The sequence below is a fragment of the Rhinolophus ferrumequinum genome, chromosome 9 (genome assembly GCF_004115265.2).
Source record: "Rhinolophus ferrumequinum isolate MPI-CBG mRhiFer1 chromosome 9, mRhiFer1_v1.p, whole genome shotgun sequence".
NCBI classification, from domain to species: domain Eukaryota; kingdom Metazoa; phylum Chordata; class Mammalia; order Chiroptera; family Rhinolophidae; genus Rhinolophus; species Rhinolophus ferrumequinum.
Genome location: NC_046292.1, coordinates 55111573 through 55128622, shown reverse-complemented (window position 1 = coordinate 55128622; position 17050 = coordinate 55111573). Strand labels below are relative to the sequence as shown.

At 38.4% G+C, this 17050-nt stretch overlaps 2 protein-coding genes across 2 annotated transcripts in view; one reads left to right on the top strand and one right to left on the bottom strand.

The window, feature by feature from the left end:
• LRRC53 (leucine rich repeat containing 53) overlaps nucleotides 1–16316 on the top strand; it is a 65697-nt gene extending 49381 nt beyond the window's left edge. The window contains 4 exon segments of the mRNA XM_033115869.1: nucleotides 2295–2408; nucleotides 4737–5552; nucleotides 10597–11109; nucleotides 13841–16316. Coding sequence (XP_032971760.1) covers nucleotides 2295–2408; nucleotides 4737–5552; nucleotides 10597–11109; nucleotides 13841–16200 — 3803 coding nt within the window. The 3' untranslated portion in view covers nucleotides 16201–16316.
• Nucleotides 1–17050, bottom strand: part of TNNI3K (TNNI3 interacting kinase) — a 273108-nt gene that overhangs the window by 56138 nt on the left and 199920 nt on the right. The gene's annotated exons all lie outside the window — the stretch shown is intronic.

Below are 17050 nucleotides of genomic sequence, written 5' to 3'. Positions count from 1 at the left end.
TCATTGTCAGTGACTGCTTTTGCTGCCCCTGTTCTTTGCCTATGAAAAGTATGTTCCCAACGTGGTAGCCAACCCACAAGCTAACGTCATACTCAACGATGAAAAGCTGAAAACTTTTCCTCTCAGATCAGGAAATACAAAGATGCCCACTCTTGTCATGTTTAGTCAACATAGCCAGAGCAATGAGACAACAAAAAGAAATACAAGGCATCCATACTGGAAAGCAAGAAGTAAAACAATCACTATTTGTGCATGACATATTATATAGAGACAGTTGTAAAGACTCCACCAAAAAACTGTTAGAACTAATAAACAAATTCGGTCAAATTTCAGGATAAAAAAAATCAATATACAAAAATTTGCTGTGATTCTATGCACTAATAATAAACTGTCAGAAAGAGAAATTAAGAAAATAATCTTATTTACAATTGGATCAAAAAGAAAGAAATACCTAGGAATAAATTTAAACAAGTAGGTGAAAGACCTGTGAACTGAAAACTATAAGACATTGATGAAGTAAACTGAAGACACAAAAAATGGCAAGATATTCCATGCCCGTGGATTGGAAGAATTAATATTAAAATAGTCATAATGCCCAAAGCAATCTACGGGTTCAATGCATTCTCTGTCAACATTTCAATGGCATTTCTTACAGAAACAGAACAAACAATCCTAAAATGTGTCTGGAACCACAAAAGACCACCAACTGCCAAAGTAATCTTGAGAAATAAGAACAAAGCTGGCGGCATCACAGTTCCTGATTCCAAACTATAGTATAAAGCTAGAGTTACCAACACGGTAGCCAAAATAATCATTTTTAAGTTTATGATACAGATCACGTAATGCCACTTGCGGAAGCCTCCAACTATTTTCATCTTATTCTGCTAAAAATCCAAAGCCCTTGCATTCATCCCTAAGGCATGCACAGCCTGCCCTTGCTGTTTTCTGACCTTCTTTTCCTCTGTGTATTTGGCCACTATGACATCCTCAGGCCGAACTTGCCATGCCTCCAGGGACTTTGCACCTTGCTATTCTCTCCCAGGGCCTTCACCTTCTCCAGGTCTTTGTTCAAATGTTACTTTATCCCAGAGTTTTTCCTTGTCCACCATATTCAGAACCCCCCAGCTAATACTGTCTAGCCCTTTTCTTTCTTTATTTACTCCATAGCACTTATTTCCAGATGACTTCATACATAGTTTCATATTCATTTGTTTATTGTTTACATCCCTTCATAGAATGTCCACCCCATGAGGGTAGGGATTTATTGTTGTCCACTACTTTATCCCCAGTGCCCATATAAGGTGTTCAATAAACACTTGTTGAATGAATGATGAAATTAATGATTTCATTTTTATTTATATTTTATTTTATTCTCAATTCTCAAGTGATCTTATTGTATGGGTAGAGGATTTTTATTACAATTTGCTTTGAGTTTTCTCTTTTAAGCAATCAGTGAATATATTATAAATGAATGGCCTTTCTTGAACATTAAATTGAAATGGTGTTAATATTTCATTGGAGGGTTAAACAAGCATCAAAATAATGGTAAAGTTTAGCATTTACTAAACAGAGCATAATTTCATTTAACTCTTATAATACTTTTTAATGTAGGCATTTATGACTTCTATTTTAAACATGAAAAGGCAGAAAATAAGAAAAAATAAATAATTTATCTAAGAAGTAGAAGTAGTCAGTAAACAGCAGAGCTGAATTCAAAGGTACGTAGAGCTTATGATCATAATGCTCCTTTATACTCCCTTTCTGAGTGTGGCATCTAAATTCATAAGGAATAATTCATTTGTAATTATGTAAGATTCAGAGCCTGAGATTAGCTTCTGCATACTAGAAAAAACACTGGATTGAGAGTTAAAAGACTTGAGGTTAAATACCTAACAGCTATGTGACTTTGCATGGTTTATTAACCATCCTGAGATTCAGTTTTCTCAGCCTCAAACTGAGCTGCAGCATTAAAAGAATTAAATAAGAGATGTATGTGTAGAAGAAGCTCAGTAAACTGTAAAGCATTTTACAAAGTAACTTAATTTTAGAATAATCTATACTAATGGGTGTGTCCTGGATATAAGCTCTCTGAATTTATGGTCAAAGGTTTTCACAGTTTGGTTTAAATTCTATACAAATGAAGGGTTCTAGCCATTTATCTGGCATTTTGTGAGAACCTGAAATGATCATTAGAAGGCAAAAATCACCAAAATGCCTCGTGAGTTAAATCTACTGAAATCACGGATAATGAATTCCAACATTATGACGTGCATTATCTTCTATTTTCCTTCCAGGTGGATGGCTCATACTGTTTGCCATCATGCTGAGGTTGGTGGCAGCTTGCCCTGCGTCATGTGTCGTGTGCGCCAAAGACGTAACCCTATGTCACCAGCTAACATATATAGTAGGTAATAACACCAATAACTAAACAACAATGTTCAGGGTCCCAGGAAAATTCACTGTCATGCTCTTCATTGTACCGACTGCTTTCTGGGCTCTGCCTAAAGAGGTAAACTTTTAAAGAGTAAGCCTTTCCAGGGACTAGAGAATTCTAATGTTATTTTACTTTCCTGTTCCTGGTGCTCTCAACCAAAACTATTTAAAGACTTTCAAAGGTACGAAGGTAGATTGTTATTACAAAAGAGCAGCACAATTTCATGCAGCTACACTTTTTTTTAATAAAAGAAAAAAATAGATCACTTTAATGATACGTTTATCCATACTTTGTACACATTTGAACCCTACCACTGGCTGGAAGAAATATCAATGAATCAGAAACCCGAACTGCAATTGTTCAGCATTAGTAAGACTAAGTGATGTACCAGCAAAATAGATTATTATCAAAGTGCATCTAATTTTCAAAGTCTAGTCTTTTTTTATTGGTGGTAAATGAGCTGTAGAAATGCTAACAAGATATGCTGCCTGTATTCATTACATATTGGTTGCTTAAGTCAACAATTTAATAAGACACCTTATTAACAAATTTGAGGAGAATGTGATTTACATCCTGATATATCCAAGAAGAGATAAACAAGCTATAAACTGTACCACTGGAAAATTGTGAGGAATAAGTCTGGGTTACGATGGAGTGTGAGAAGATCATTTCTTTCATTTCTAAAATCCTATGACTTTATGGGAATTAAGAGGCAGATGTTATTGTTATCCCTGACAGGAGAGAGACTGTTTGAAGGCTAGTTGGTTGTACACTGTTTCCAGTCAGCATTGAAAATACTTAAATACCAAACTCGCACCCTCTCAGTCGGATTTCCTGACTTCACTACATTTATTTTTTTTCTGCTCAGCAATAGCTACTATCTATAAGAAACAAATATTGCTCATTTACATTGCTGCACCTCTGTATCTTCCTTCTCATTTACAGAATGCCACAATTGTGAAGTTAGATTTCATAAACACAGAGAAGTGAATGGATGACTTGCGAATGGACCTTCTGTCTAGTCCTAGACAAGAAGTAATTGACAGACACAATAGCCTGCTCCCTCAGAGTCTACGAATCCCTTGAGGACTGGGGATCCATAAAAACAAAACTCCCTCAACCCATCTCAACAACAATGATGAGAGGAACAAAAGCTGAACTGGCCAGAATTGATAGAATTCAAATAGTCAGTAACAGATTTAAAAAAAACAAAACAAAACCATGACTTAGCTTGTTTGTGCTGCAGAGATGGGGGCAATTCTTCCAAAGAAGGCACTGTGAAAATCCTTTGTCTTTTACATTTTTTTAAATCTCTTTGTTTCAGCCATGTGGTCTGAATTTCATAAGGGAATTGTGATTTGCTTCCCCCGTGCTAGATCCTTCTAATATCACCTGTAGACCTCCCAGGGACAATGGCCTCTTCCATCCTTATGACACTATGATTTGCAGTCAAAACAATTTTAGCATGATAAAGATGTGTTACAATAACTCCTGATTATAATATATCTTTATTGAGTTAAAACGCTTTGATTTCTAATGACACAGCAGTGATAGCTCTGAGGTGATTATGGTGAAGGGATTTAACAGTTGGAAGCCCTGAGTACCACCTGTCATCAAATGACGGACTTCATTGGAGGAAACAGATATTAGCCAGGAAGCCAAGATGGCCCAGACTATAATGAGAACCCCACTGTCAGACCCTCAGGTTGTCTGGAGAGAATATAGATCCTTACCAAGTTGCCAACTTTTAGCCTGGAGCTAAAAAGCAGAAACCTTCGCGCCTTCTCACTCCCCTCCCCCACCCCGCCCCAACCCACACCTTTATGTTTGAGAGAAAAGATGATTCACTTCACAGTCTAAATATACATTGCTAGTGGAAAACTGCAACAGGCTCAGGTGCAGGCTCGGCTTTTGAGTGAATCGGTACTGGGCCAGCAAGGCTGGAGCAGGTTGGTACATAGCCCCAGAGACAGGAAGCCTGAAAAGCCACCTTATAAAAAAAACATCAATGACAATAATCCCAAACAATGAATTAACTTTGACATGTAAAGGAAAAGATGGGTTTATGTGTCTCAAATAAACACGTATGTCACAGCAACGAAGAATAAAAAAATCTTTCATTCTGATAAAGAGCCAACCTCCCCTTACAGTGAGAAATCAGAGACTCATTTCCATTTTGTTTATTGTTCTCACCCAGGTAATGCGATTGCTCAGAGGGTACTACCTTTGTTCCCCACGCTACTCTTCCCTCCCACTTGTGTGTGTGTATCGTGCTACTAGTCTGTGATTTTCTTCCCCACAGCAGCCCCTGTGACCACGAGAGTTTTAATCGTCACTGATGGCTCCCTCTCCTCTATAGAGAGCACAAATCTGTCCCTCTTGTTTAATCTCGCCCTGCTGTCCTTGAGCAGAAATGGCATCGAGGACGTTCGGGACGACGCCCTGCATGGCCTCTCAAAGTTGCGGACGCTGCTGCTGGAGCACAACCAAATATCCAGCGCCTCCCTCACGGATCGCACCTTCAGCAAGCTCCGCAGCCTGCAGGTGCTGGTGCTCAGCAGCAACGTTCTCCGCACCCTGCGAGGGTCCTGGTTCCGAAACACCAGGGGCCTGACCCGGCTCCAGCTCGATGGGAATCAGATCACGAATCTGACAGACAGTTCTTTTGGAGGCACGAAGCTCCACAGTCTCAGGCATCTGGATTTATCTAACAATTTTATTTCCTACATTGGGAAAGATGCTTTCCGGCCCCTGCCTCAACTTCAGGAAGTGGACCTTTCCCGAAATAGGTTGGCCCAGATGCCGGATGTTTTTACTCCAATGAAGCAGCTAATCCTTCTGAGCTTAGATAAGAACCAGTGGAGCTGCACTTGTGATCTCTACCCGCTCGCCAGGTTTTTAAGAAACTACATTAAGTCTTCGGCTCACAAGCTCAGGAATGCCGAGGGCTTACACTGTCAGCTGTCCACCACGGCTGTGGCCAGTGCAAAGAGTGTGCTGAGGCTGTCTGAGGCCAACTGTGATTCCAAGGCTCCCAACCTCACTCTGGTTCTAAAGGACAGAAGTCCCCTCCTCCCGGGGCAGGACGTGGCCCTGTTGACTGTACTTGGCTTTGCAGGTACGCCAGGGAGAAGTGTGCCCTCCTCTCCTCCCTTCTCTTGTTCAGATTCTGGATGTACACTAAGGGCTGCCTTTCTCCGGCATGTGGGAAAATTTGCCAGGGCATGTGGAAGGGGGAGATTGTCAGTAGACGTGGGAGGATGTTAGCAGATTTGGCACAGGCTGCAAGAATTTCCTGTTGCGGAGAAGCTGTCTAACATACAGGAAAGGGCCCTGCACCAGAATTCGAGAGCTCTAGTCCCCGTATTATTGGCACTGTGATCCTGAGTAAGTTAACTTGCTATGTAGACTTCAGCATTGTTGTCTGTAATGAGGGAATAGTATCTATAGTTTATCAAGTGTCCATTTGCCAAAGAGGACTGGTGCTTTCATTGAGAGACAGGGATTTAAAAAGTTCTGAGCCATAGACAGTCTCTTTCGTGAAGACACGCACATCTGTGTGCCTCTCCGTGTTGTTGGAAGAATCAGTGGGGTTTACCAAGTGCACAAGGAGATGCTATTATGACCTTCGTGTGCATCCTACTGTATAGCGGTGGTATGGCACAGCGATGAAGTGTATGAGCTCTGCAGTTGGATTGTCCAGGTTTGAGTCCTCGCTCTGCTCTTACTTCCTGTGTGACTTTGGGCAAGTTACTTGACCTCTCTGTGCCTTGGTTTCCTCCTGTTTGGGGTTTTGCATGCTAAGATTTCTGTTTTTCTAACTCTTTCAAAAATGCGGCCCATACCTCCCCAGACCAACTAAGTAGAGGATGATGATAGTCTACTTTAAATTTTCTATGGTAGTTTAAAAAAATTTAAACTATGCATCAGCTGTTACTCCCTCTCACCGAATGAATGATATAAAGTGATATGCTTGTTGTCACTAGTGGAAGACCAAATATGCATGAGATTTCTTGAGTTATCTACCTCAATGTGTGTTTTCCCCCATGCTTGTAGTGCATGGTGAAATCCTCTATACCTGTGGTAACCATGGTGATGGGATGTGTGTGTGTGTGTGTGTGTGTGTGTGTGTGTGTGTGTGTGTGGTGTGTGTGTTGGGGGGGAGCTTCCCCAAAGCCGGAAGACCAGACACTTACAAATGGCATCCAGGATTGAACTGATATATTTTGAATATGTGCTATAAATAACTATCCCATAGAAGATTTTCAGCAAATTAATTAAATGTCAGATTTTTCAATTCTAACAGTTATAATCAGGATAGATGGAGACCAGCATCAGGTCTAGACAAGGGAACTATCACTAGCAGTAATCAAACTTACTTGAAAGTCAATTCAAATCCTCTCAGAAAGATAAATTGTTTTAAAAACTGTGCAACCATGTCAGTAATTATATGTGCTAAGAAACAATTTACCATAAAAGACAAAACAATAGGGCAGCAGACAGTTTCTTCCTTAACTGTGCTTCTTAGAATACTAGTTCTAGGAGATAATTAATAGATATTTTAATAAAAACAAACACAGATGCACATACACGCGTTCTGTAGGGGGGGTCAAACAGATTTGGGCAACGCTGGATTAAACTGAGTGAAATAGGCTTCTTTACTGCAGCGTTTCTCATTGCTTTTCATTCCCTAATGAGCACTGTGGATCTCTAAGAGGATGATATAATGTGGAGCATTTCTCAAACTTACTGACCATAAACCCTTTTTGTCACAGCGGATTTCATTGAATTATGCTTTGTAGGACATCGTTTTGGAAATATTATAATAGGGCAATTTTCAATATCTTCTAGGTATCTTTTATGTCTATTTTCAAAAAAGATTTTGCTAAATTAACAACTCTGCACTAGTAAAGAGAAAGATACAAATTCCAAAAGATTCCAAAAATTTTGTCAAAAATGATAGAAAGCTTAATATACATGAATAAATTATGATAAATTCTAAATATAATTACATACCTGTTAGGTTATAGTGGGTGAAATTACCATAATAACGTGTCTTTCATTGAGTAATTGTTAAAGATACTGTTTTTAAAAGAGACTCTTTTTTTAAAAAACTTTGACTTTCGATATCAATGTACTGCATTAAGATTCTACTCCTTCTGAAGTAAAAGTATAGTCCCTTATCTGTACCTCTAGATTGTGGCAAAAATACTTAGAACTATAATTTGGCCTCTGATTCCTTTTCTTCTTCAGCTATACATAAATCATCACAATTCAAAGAAATATAAATAATCGTGTTCAGTTAATTTAAAACTAATATGTGGTTATTGGCACCAAACACTAACATCTTGACACTTTTTATTCTGTGACATGATATATAAAAAGAGAAAGTTTTCATTGAAGCTGTAATGTGTTTTTAATAGTTCACTGAGAGCTTATCATTGATTTTGCTTTTTATTTTGTTTAGTTTTTCCAACTTAGATAGTCAGAACACTTTTTTAAAAATAGCAACAATGCCCATGGCAATGAAAATCCAACCATCTTCCTAATAGCACGTTCAGTCTGCCTACAAGCTTCATTTGCTGCTTTTACTCTCTGCACAAATGGAAAATGACCATACTTGACTGGTAATGCGATACAGACAGACCTCTAGCATCAACAGCAGGAGAGTGAGCGGTTCCTTGCCGATTAGACACAATAAGAGGAGCAACTTTATCCTATAATCAGATTATGCCTGCTCATGTTTTCAATGGCTGATGCATGTATTTAAGAACATTTAGGTGTTTCTTTCTTTTATGGTTTGGTTTAGTACCTGCATCGGACATACAAAGTAGTCTCTTAATGATTTGTGATTTTGGATTCCCCCCCCACACACACACGCCAGCTGAGTGTTCTAGGACCTATTATTAGGGCAATAGAAAAACCCAAGGCACAGAAGCAACAATCATAACCATCAACCACAATGACCACTCATTTACCTTACTGGATCAAAATATTGTATTAAAATGTCACATGTAATATGTCATTTAATCTCTGAGTGGCATTAATTATCCCCATTTGACCGTGAAGGAAAAATAAGGCTCAGAGAGGTTAGAAAACTTGCCCAAGAAAAGTGTCAGAACAGAGCTTTGGATCCTGTTTTCTTACTCCACGTAAGAGATATAGAATGTTTCTAAAATTTCATTATTTTTAATGTTTTTAACATTTAAAAACTAAGTCCCTTGTTTGGAATAACTCAAACTCTAGGATCTGGCAATAAAGATATTCTGATCTGACTCTTGCCATTACTTTTTTAAAATGTTGTGTCGTTAGTATAAATTAAATTATTTCAAAAGGCTATAGCACTCTCTATGAGTGTATTATTGTAAAATAAAGTCAAAAGGGACTTATAAGACCTCATGATCTAGTAAACCACACAAGGTTTGGAGGATTTTACCAAAAACTGCCATTCTTTTTGATTAATCTTTGTCTTTAACAGAAAAATGAAACAATCATGCCTGACATCTTCCCTGTTTTTTCAAATTTAAAAAAGTTCATCACATTTTCATTAAAGGTGTTTGCAGTGGAGAGAACCAGCCATGATACAGTCAACCAATGAGACTAGAATGCTCATATCATCTCATTCACACCTCATATCATTCATTCATCTGGAAATATCCTCATTTCCAAAGTCAGGGAACTAAGTTCTCTGGGGGAACTGACTTGCCCAAGGTCACACAGCAAGTTCTAGGCAGAACTGGACTCAGAACAGTGAGTTCCAAACTCAGTTGATATTGACACCATGTCTTCCTGATCACCAACCTGGGGATTTGTAAGATTAGACCACTAGGTGCTTTTCACTACTAGAATTCATAAACAGAATTCCTTCTGTTTATTTAAGAATATTCAATAAACATTTCGGCAGTGCCTCTTCTGTGCCAGAGTTGTGAGCATTGGACGTACGATGTTGAAGAGAATAGAAAAAGTCCATTTTCTCACAGTGCTTAACTCTAGTAGGAAAGGACAGCCAGTGAGCAAGAAAATGAATAAGTGAACAGAATAGTTTTATACTTTTATAAGGGCTAAAGGAAAAAAGAAATCACTGTGATAGAGAGGGAGTTGAGGTATAACTCAGAGACTTTAGTTTGAACTTCGAGGTGGTTGATGATGCCATTTGTTGAGACGGGAAACAATGAAGAAGAAACAGATTAGACTATACACTTGAATTTGAGAAACACTACTCTTCACGATTTTAGTCAGAGGATAAGCTATACCTACATACTAGAACATGAAATGACAGTACCAGGCGGTCTAAAATGAGATGTCAATCATTTTGTTGTGGAAGTTAATCAGGGAGTCATCTTTGCAAGATTAAAAAGAAAGACAGCAAAGGTATCAAGAAATTTGGAGATGATGATTTAGATTTTAAAGGATAAATAAAATGCAAATAAGCAGAGATAGGAGAAAATATTACAAGCGTCACTAAGAGCATACACAAAGGCTTAGAAGTACATTTTAAACGTAATGAATTACAGAGTTTGAAATCTGGTGTTTGAATGTGGAAACTAATGAAGCATAAGGCTAGGAAGGGAGGTCATGTCCAGATTGCACCAAGTCTTGAATGTCAAGGAGTTTGGCCTTTATGCTAATCGTAAGCCAAGGACATTTGCTGAGCTAGGGGGTGAATCTATAGGGATGCTTAAAATATGGCAATAGCATGTGGAATCAATTTTTCTTTTTGAGGAGGATGTTATGGCATATGAAAATTTTAGGGTATATACTAAATGTGAACTGTTTTGGGGACTGACTATGGGATTAAGAAGTAGGAAATTTGGAATTAGACTGGTTTCCCACAGGTTGGAAAATAACTTTAATGCAGGGATTATTTTATCTTGAGTGAATTTCAGTCCATGAAAAAAATCTTTTTTGTACCAAAGACATTCCAGATGGTATTGTTTCTTATCATTTTTAACAGATACAAAGAAAGACCCAAATTAGAAAACAGAACACTGTCAATAATACAGCCTCTGTCTGGACTGATATTCTTCCACATGGTGGTAAACCTCCCACCTCTTCTGATGCCCGTTAAGCCATTAACCTTGATATTTGTGGAGCTCGCATTTGGTGGTTTATATGTGTCTTCCTATAATGTTATCTTTTAATAGTCTCTCTATTTGTCACAGGAGCTGTTGGTCTCACTTGCCTAGGTTTAGTTGTTTTTAACTGGAAACTCCAACAAGGCAAAGTAAATGAACAATCAGAAAACCTTTGTTGCAGAACCTTCGGTGAATCCCTGTGTGCTCACGAGGCAAGAAATTACCAAGCTAAGGGCTACTGTAACTGCCACTTAACTCAGGAGAATGAGACAAAGGTCACGTCCATGGTGGGGTCCAGAAAGGAAATGCCACCTTTACAGGAAAACAGCCAGCAAGCAGCACAGGCCTCTGAGTCCACAGCCCTTGACAGATCATTTAGAAACCTGAAAGGGAAGGACCACGGGGCAGACAGCTCTGTTTTCTGCCTTAGTGGCAGATTGCTGCAGTCGGGATGTTCAGAGCCCCCCGGGAATTCCGCAGCTTTTAATGAAGCGGGCTTACTTACAAGATATTGTCCAAAGCGAGTTGAAAAGCTAAGGAATCTTATGTCTGGGGAAATCCAACCTCAAACTGTGCCACAGCATGTAACAAGAACAACAGGTGAGTTGTCTTGTCTTAGAAAATCCCACTGTGTTTAAATCCCTCTGAAGGAGGTAGCCTCTTAATTTCCTCAACAGGAGAATATCCTAAATATCATTGTAGCACCAGTATATTCCTTTTCTAAAGACGCTGGGCGTCTGTGTGTGTGTGTGTGTGTGTGTGTGTGTGTGTGTGTGTGTGTGTGTGTGTGTTTGGGGTGAGGTGCAGATGGAGACTTCCTACCCTCCACCCTCAGGAGCTGACAGTACACCTTGTGCCTGTTAGAAAGTGAATGTTGTGACCCAAAACCTAACAATGTTAAAAGAAAAAAAAAGGAACCCTTTTAAATAGCAATAGTGTGCTGTGAAGATTTATGGAAGGCTGAATATCGGCTTCCATTCCAACATCCTTTGATCTCTCATGCCAATTCTGCAGTAAGCAACCTTCCCAGAGCATGACATGTTAGAAGAATGGGTCTTCTAATGCTAGTGATTCATTTCAGGAATGATGTCAAGACACATACTTTGCTTGCTGAGCTGTCAGGGATGATAGCTTCCCAGTCCAGGGAAAGCCAGGACTTAATTCATTGTCCCATGTTGGGAGCCAAGTGAATCTGGCCGTGACATCTTCCCACTGTACATGGGCAATGTCAATATTTAGGTGGAGGCAATGAATTACATGTCTTCCTTTTTCTTCCTGAATAGTAAGGCGATGCTTTCAGGCTCAGCAGTGAAAACTTTGACAGCTGCTCTGTAAAGAGGTTCCTGTCATTTATTTGAATTGGTTTACAACAAGCAAAGCTTTTTCACAGAATATGAATGACAGAGGAACGGCACCAAGAAATTCTTACCATGGGAATCTGGTCCTAAGGATGGATTTGCAGACAACTGGAAAAGAATGCAACTGTATGTTATTTCACATGTAGCATAAGGCAGGATGTGAATTTATGCCATTGCATTCTCAGATTCCAGTTCTTACCAGTTTTGGGGGACTGATGATTTGACTCAAGAGAGGCTGAGGAAAGAAACATCTGCCACAGAAAATAGATCTGAATGGTTTTATTTTATAAATAAATAAGCACTCAGCCTTTCAATAGAATCGTATCTTAGGCAGATGTTTTATTTTAGCTTTGTCCAATGCCTTAACCTCTCTGTGGGAAACCCTTACACCGAAGGGAATATGGTCTCTTCATCACTTAAAACCCACTTCCTTGTTTCACAAAGAGAACGCTGGTTGGTCAAATCCATACAATTACTTTCAAGAAACACTTGAAATTCTGCTACATGCCAGGCATTGTACTGGAGCTGGAGAGGACAGGTATTTGAGGAGAAAACAACCAAGGCCACACCTGCTCCAGAACAGACATCAGGAAGAGACATTATCACTCTGATTCTGCCTTCTAACTGGGAAGCACAGACTCAGTATTTCAGGGGTAGAGGAGACTTTAGAAATGATCTAATCAAATTGTTCTTCATATTTATCTCTAAGTCAGAGAACTCTGTTAGAATCTAATAAAGGCTACACATTCTTTTCTCAGAATAATTTTATACCCACATAAATTTTATACCCACATAAAGTTATATCCACATAAAGTTCCCATCTAGTCTAATCTTCTGATATCCAGAGAGTAACTGGCTTCTCAAGGTCACTCAAAAAGTTGAAGGCAGATCTTAGATTAGAATTAGAAGCTAGTCCAGGGTTTACTTCACCTCTTCCTTTCTATCATTGAACAGAAACACTTCTTTCTTCCTCTGGATAGATCAAACAATTTCACAAAACAAGAGAAAATGCACCGATCAGATATAACTCTAAACTTAATATGTACTGTGCTTAAGTGGGTAAGGTTTTGTGTCAGACAGACCTGGGTTAAGTTTTGTCCATATCATTTAGCTGACACGTGACTGGGGGAAAACGTTCAATCTCTCTAAGCTTGTTTCTTCATCTAAAGGTAATAGGATAATAGGACAAACTGCCAAATGGATCAGGTCCAATGGATCAGGACTTTTGTGAATATTCAATGAGATAATGAATGTAAAATATTTAGCACAATGCCTGGCTCTTAGTATATGCTCAATTAATGGCAAATGTTATTATTACTTTTGTCATTAATATGATTTAAAATGTATCATTAACCTGCACCATGTAAAGGTCCCAGACAGAGATTCTTGCAACACAGACCAGGCCGTATTCCAATATACTTATTCATTTAACAAATATTTAATGAATACTGTATTAAGTGATGGGACATAAAATAGATATGGTCTCTGCTTTGAAGGAGCGAGCCAATAGTATCACAAGTAGTTTTCTTTTGTTGTTGACATTATTCTCTACTTGAAACTTGGATGCTACTCAATATTGTATCATGTTCTTCCTAATATTTCGTTCCCAATAGAAAATGAATGCCATAGAAAATTACTATAGCTATTTGAAAAGGATTTAAGTATTACTTGTATTTAAAGCTCACTTAACCAACAACTAATCAAAAGATGTACAATTCAGAACATTTTCATTTCTAATTCCATAACTTTTAATTCAGCATTCACAACTGATTAAAATGTGGCCAAAAAGAAAGTCATCGCAAACACACCAAACTGCCAAATGTCCATTATGGATTTGGAAAAATTAGGAAATATTCAGGAATTGCCATAACTAGAGGAGTCATTTTTGCACCTTTCATAAGGTTTCTAAGCATATGTTTGGTTAGGGTAATAAAACTGCTCCGTGTTAAATTCCTGCATTTATTTTTCTGCAGGTATCAGCAGTGACACATTTAGTGGAAGATATGCAATGTCCGCGTCAGCCTTGGCAAGAGAGAGTCTTGAAAAGCATTTAAGAAATGAATCATGGCAACCTCCCATAGAAAAAGAAGACAATGGCTTACAACCTCACAGGCAGAAACATTTTATTACAAGCTCATCACCCAAGTCTTGTAAGCCTGAGGAACACTATGTACAAAAGGTCCCACAAAAACATAGATCAAAACACGAAGATCCTTGTGGACTGTTAAAACAGAGCAGAGCTAGGTATTTTCAGCCAAACAAGTCTCTTATCTGTAAATATGTGCCCTATGATCAATTTCGAGATTATGGGAAAGAAAAGAAGCCAAATCGTCGAGAACATTCAAAGCTCGAGAAAGAGCAAATCCAAATTTACAGTGCAATAGAAAAATTCCTTACGAGTGAGGACAACATGGAGTTATCAACAAATATCAAGAAAACATATTCCCCTAAGAAGGTTAGCTTCGATGATCCTGATTTAATTGAAAAAAATTGGCTGGTGATGTCATCCAAAACATCAACCCATTGGAAACAGCAGAAAAATCAAAGTAACCATCTGACCAACTTGAATTTCAAAAAATGTAGCAATCCTTGGGAGAGAAACAAAGGAGGAAAATGGCCTACTGATCCACAGAATGTGAAAAGAAAGAGAACCATTCAATCTGACCTCAAAGGGAAAATGAAAAAACAAAATTTAAGGATAAAATTAAATTTACACCCTTTTAGAAAAGTCAGAGTCCATCCAGAAAAATCCTTGCCGGAACTACCAAAGAAGTACAAACAAGTATCATTACCTCCTAATGAATTATCCAAAGCTTCTGAGAAAGAAGCCAAACTAAACCTCCTGTCCTCTGCAGATTTTCCCCAACAGCCAGAGAGTAACAACTATGTTACACTCACTTCAAAGGGGATGCCTCTCAAACATGCCCCCCAACAGACCCCATGTTACAAAAAACCCACGAAAAAGGCTCCTCTGTTCCATGCTAACAAGTCATCTGTAGTCAGCCAGAGCTCTATAGAAGGCAGCTGTCAGTCTGCTGGTCACATTCCCGATGCAAACCCAGCAACACCCCCTGGGCTCACACCTATCAGAGCTGAACACAGGAACTTACACTCTCAATTCTCAGCTGAGCAAAGGCAAGGGGCAACTCACCTCACAATGGAAGTTCCTGGATATTTACCAGCTTCTTGGGAAAATACAGGAAGTGATGTTTTAGCATCCTGCCATTCCAGGGGCGCTACTGACTGGCAGACAACAGAACCCACTGAGCTTATGGAGCAGGACATACCAAAGACCAGTGGGTTAAACCAGTTTTCTTTGTCCTTGGAAAATCAAACACAGCTTGTGGGTGTCCACAAGACTGACACCTACAAGGAACATGTTTTAGATCAAAATCAAACATTACAACAGGCAGAACAACGCTCAAGTAACCAACAACCTGGAAACGAAGAAAAAACATTAATGACAAAACCCCAAATACCACATTGGGTTATGGAAAGTTATGTTATGGAAGAGGGAAATCATGTAGAAAAAAATCTTTCTGAAACAGAAACTTGTGATTCCTCTCTCATTCTCCAGACACAATCCAAGGGCAACCTAACATTTATGAAGACAAATTCCATCCCATACCAAAATAGAATAGGACTTCCCAAGGATATCAGTACTTCTCTTAGTACTCAAACCAGTTGGCATCTAACCAATGGTAGTGAAAAAGGAACTGACAGCACAAGTGCATTGCCCAGAGATGATGGCACTGAAGCACTGGAGATTAAAATAGTAGGGAAAGAGGAGAAAAAAATGCCAGATGAAAGCAAGGCAAATTCTGGTATGTTAATTCAAACCCAACAGATGACCTTAAAAGGAGACACAAAAGAAAAGCAGCAAACTTGGGAAAATGGAAAAAGTAAAAAACTTACATTACATGATTCAAGTTCTGTTGAGATGACTATTACAGCTGAGGATTTGAATATCACGAGTTCCCATGAAACCGAAAATAGACTACCTCCCAGTGAAGTAGATCTTCAAATGAATAGTAACACGCATGATTTGAGAAAAGCTCAAAATATTCAACCAGATAAAGATAGCAGTGCACATCAAGAAGGCACAGTGACAGTGGCGACACATGAAGCACTGTCCCTCTTACCATAGTTAAAAGGCATTAGTTTTGGAACCGAAAATGAGGTGCCTTTAATTCCTAGAAGAATAAATGAAGCTGAAAACTCTGCTCCCAAACCTACACTGTATCCACCATCTGCTGCATATGCTGATATATCACCTTTAGAGGCAGAACAAAGTGAACAAAATAACTCAAATAATAATCATTTTCTACCTTAGCTTTCTTCAAAAGGACACACAAACACCCTCTAGCTTTTGCATGCATTTCAAATGCATGATTTGGGAGGAAAATTCCTCGGTAACTCTTTGTTATCAATGAAATAAAAGTACATGGTCGAATACAATGCAAAAATCAGTGATACAGATATAAGATATGTTTGACACAATTAATTGAGTTTTCTTCTCTAAGGAACGGGAAAATGAGAAAGAAAAGTTTTGCCTAGTCCTGAAAAAGAAAGCCAATTTTTAAAAAAAGCTTTAAGCAAATGAAAGATTAAAGAAGAAAAAAAAGATTTACACTTGATGTTTATTTTATGGAAATTACTATACACATCTCAATTAGTGGTATTACAATATTGCTTTCTACACAGATGATTATATATTCATATTTGTGCCTGATCTGCTTTCCTAATTATGGTATGAAAATAAAAATTGAGCTTTGCTTGTTAACTGTAGTCTAGCTGATATGCATACTGGTATATTTCAACCATTTGTGACTGTTCTGTTGACAATTATGCTAGATCATAAGTAGAAGTTTTTAAAACCTGTTAATTCTCTAAGAAAAAAAAAATTAAAGATTTCTGTAAAATCCTATAAATCCACTAGGTGGAGATCTCGGCTTCAATCATTTCAGAAGAACAAATGGGGCTTTAAAATCAACACAATGGATACTGAACAAAAGGAATTTTAACAAGCTTTACTGCCAATTGTTATTAAGTTAAGATTTTGAAAACTAAATAACCCATTAGCATGTAAGCTTTCAAGGTTTGATCTCTTGAGTTTAGCATGCCACTATTGTTTGGTGTGGGTACTCCTTGTGCACAGAAATTAAATGTGCTTATAAATATTA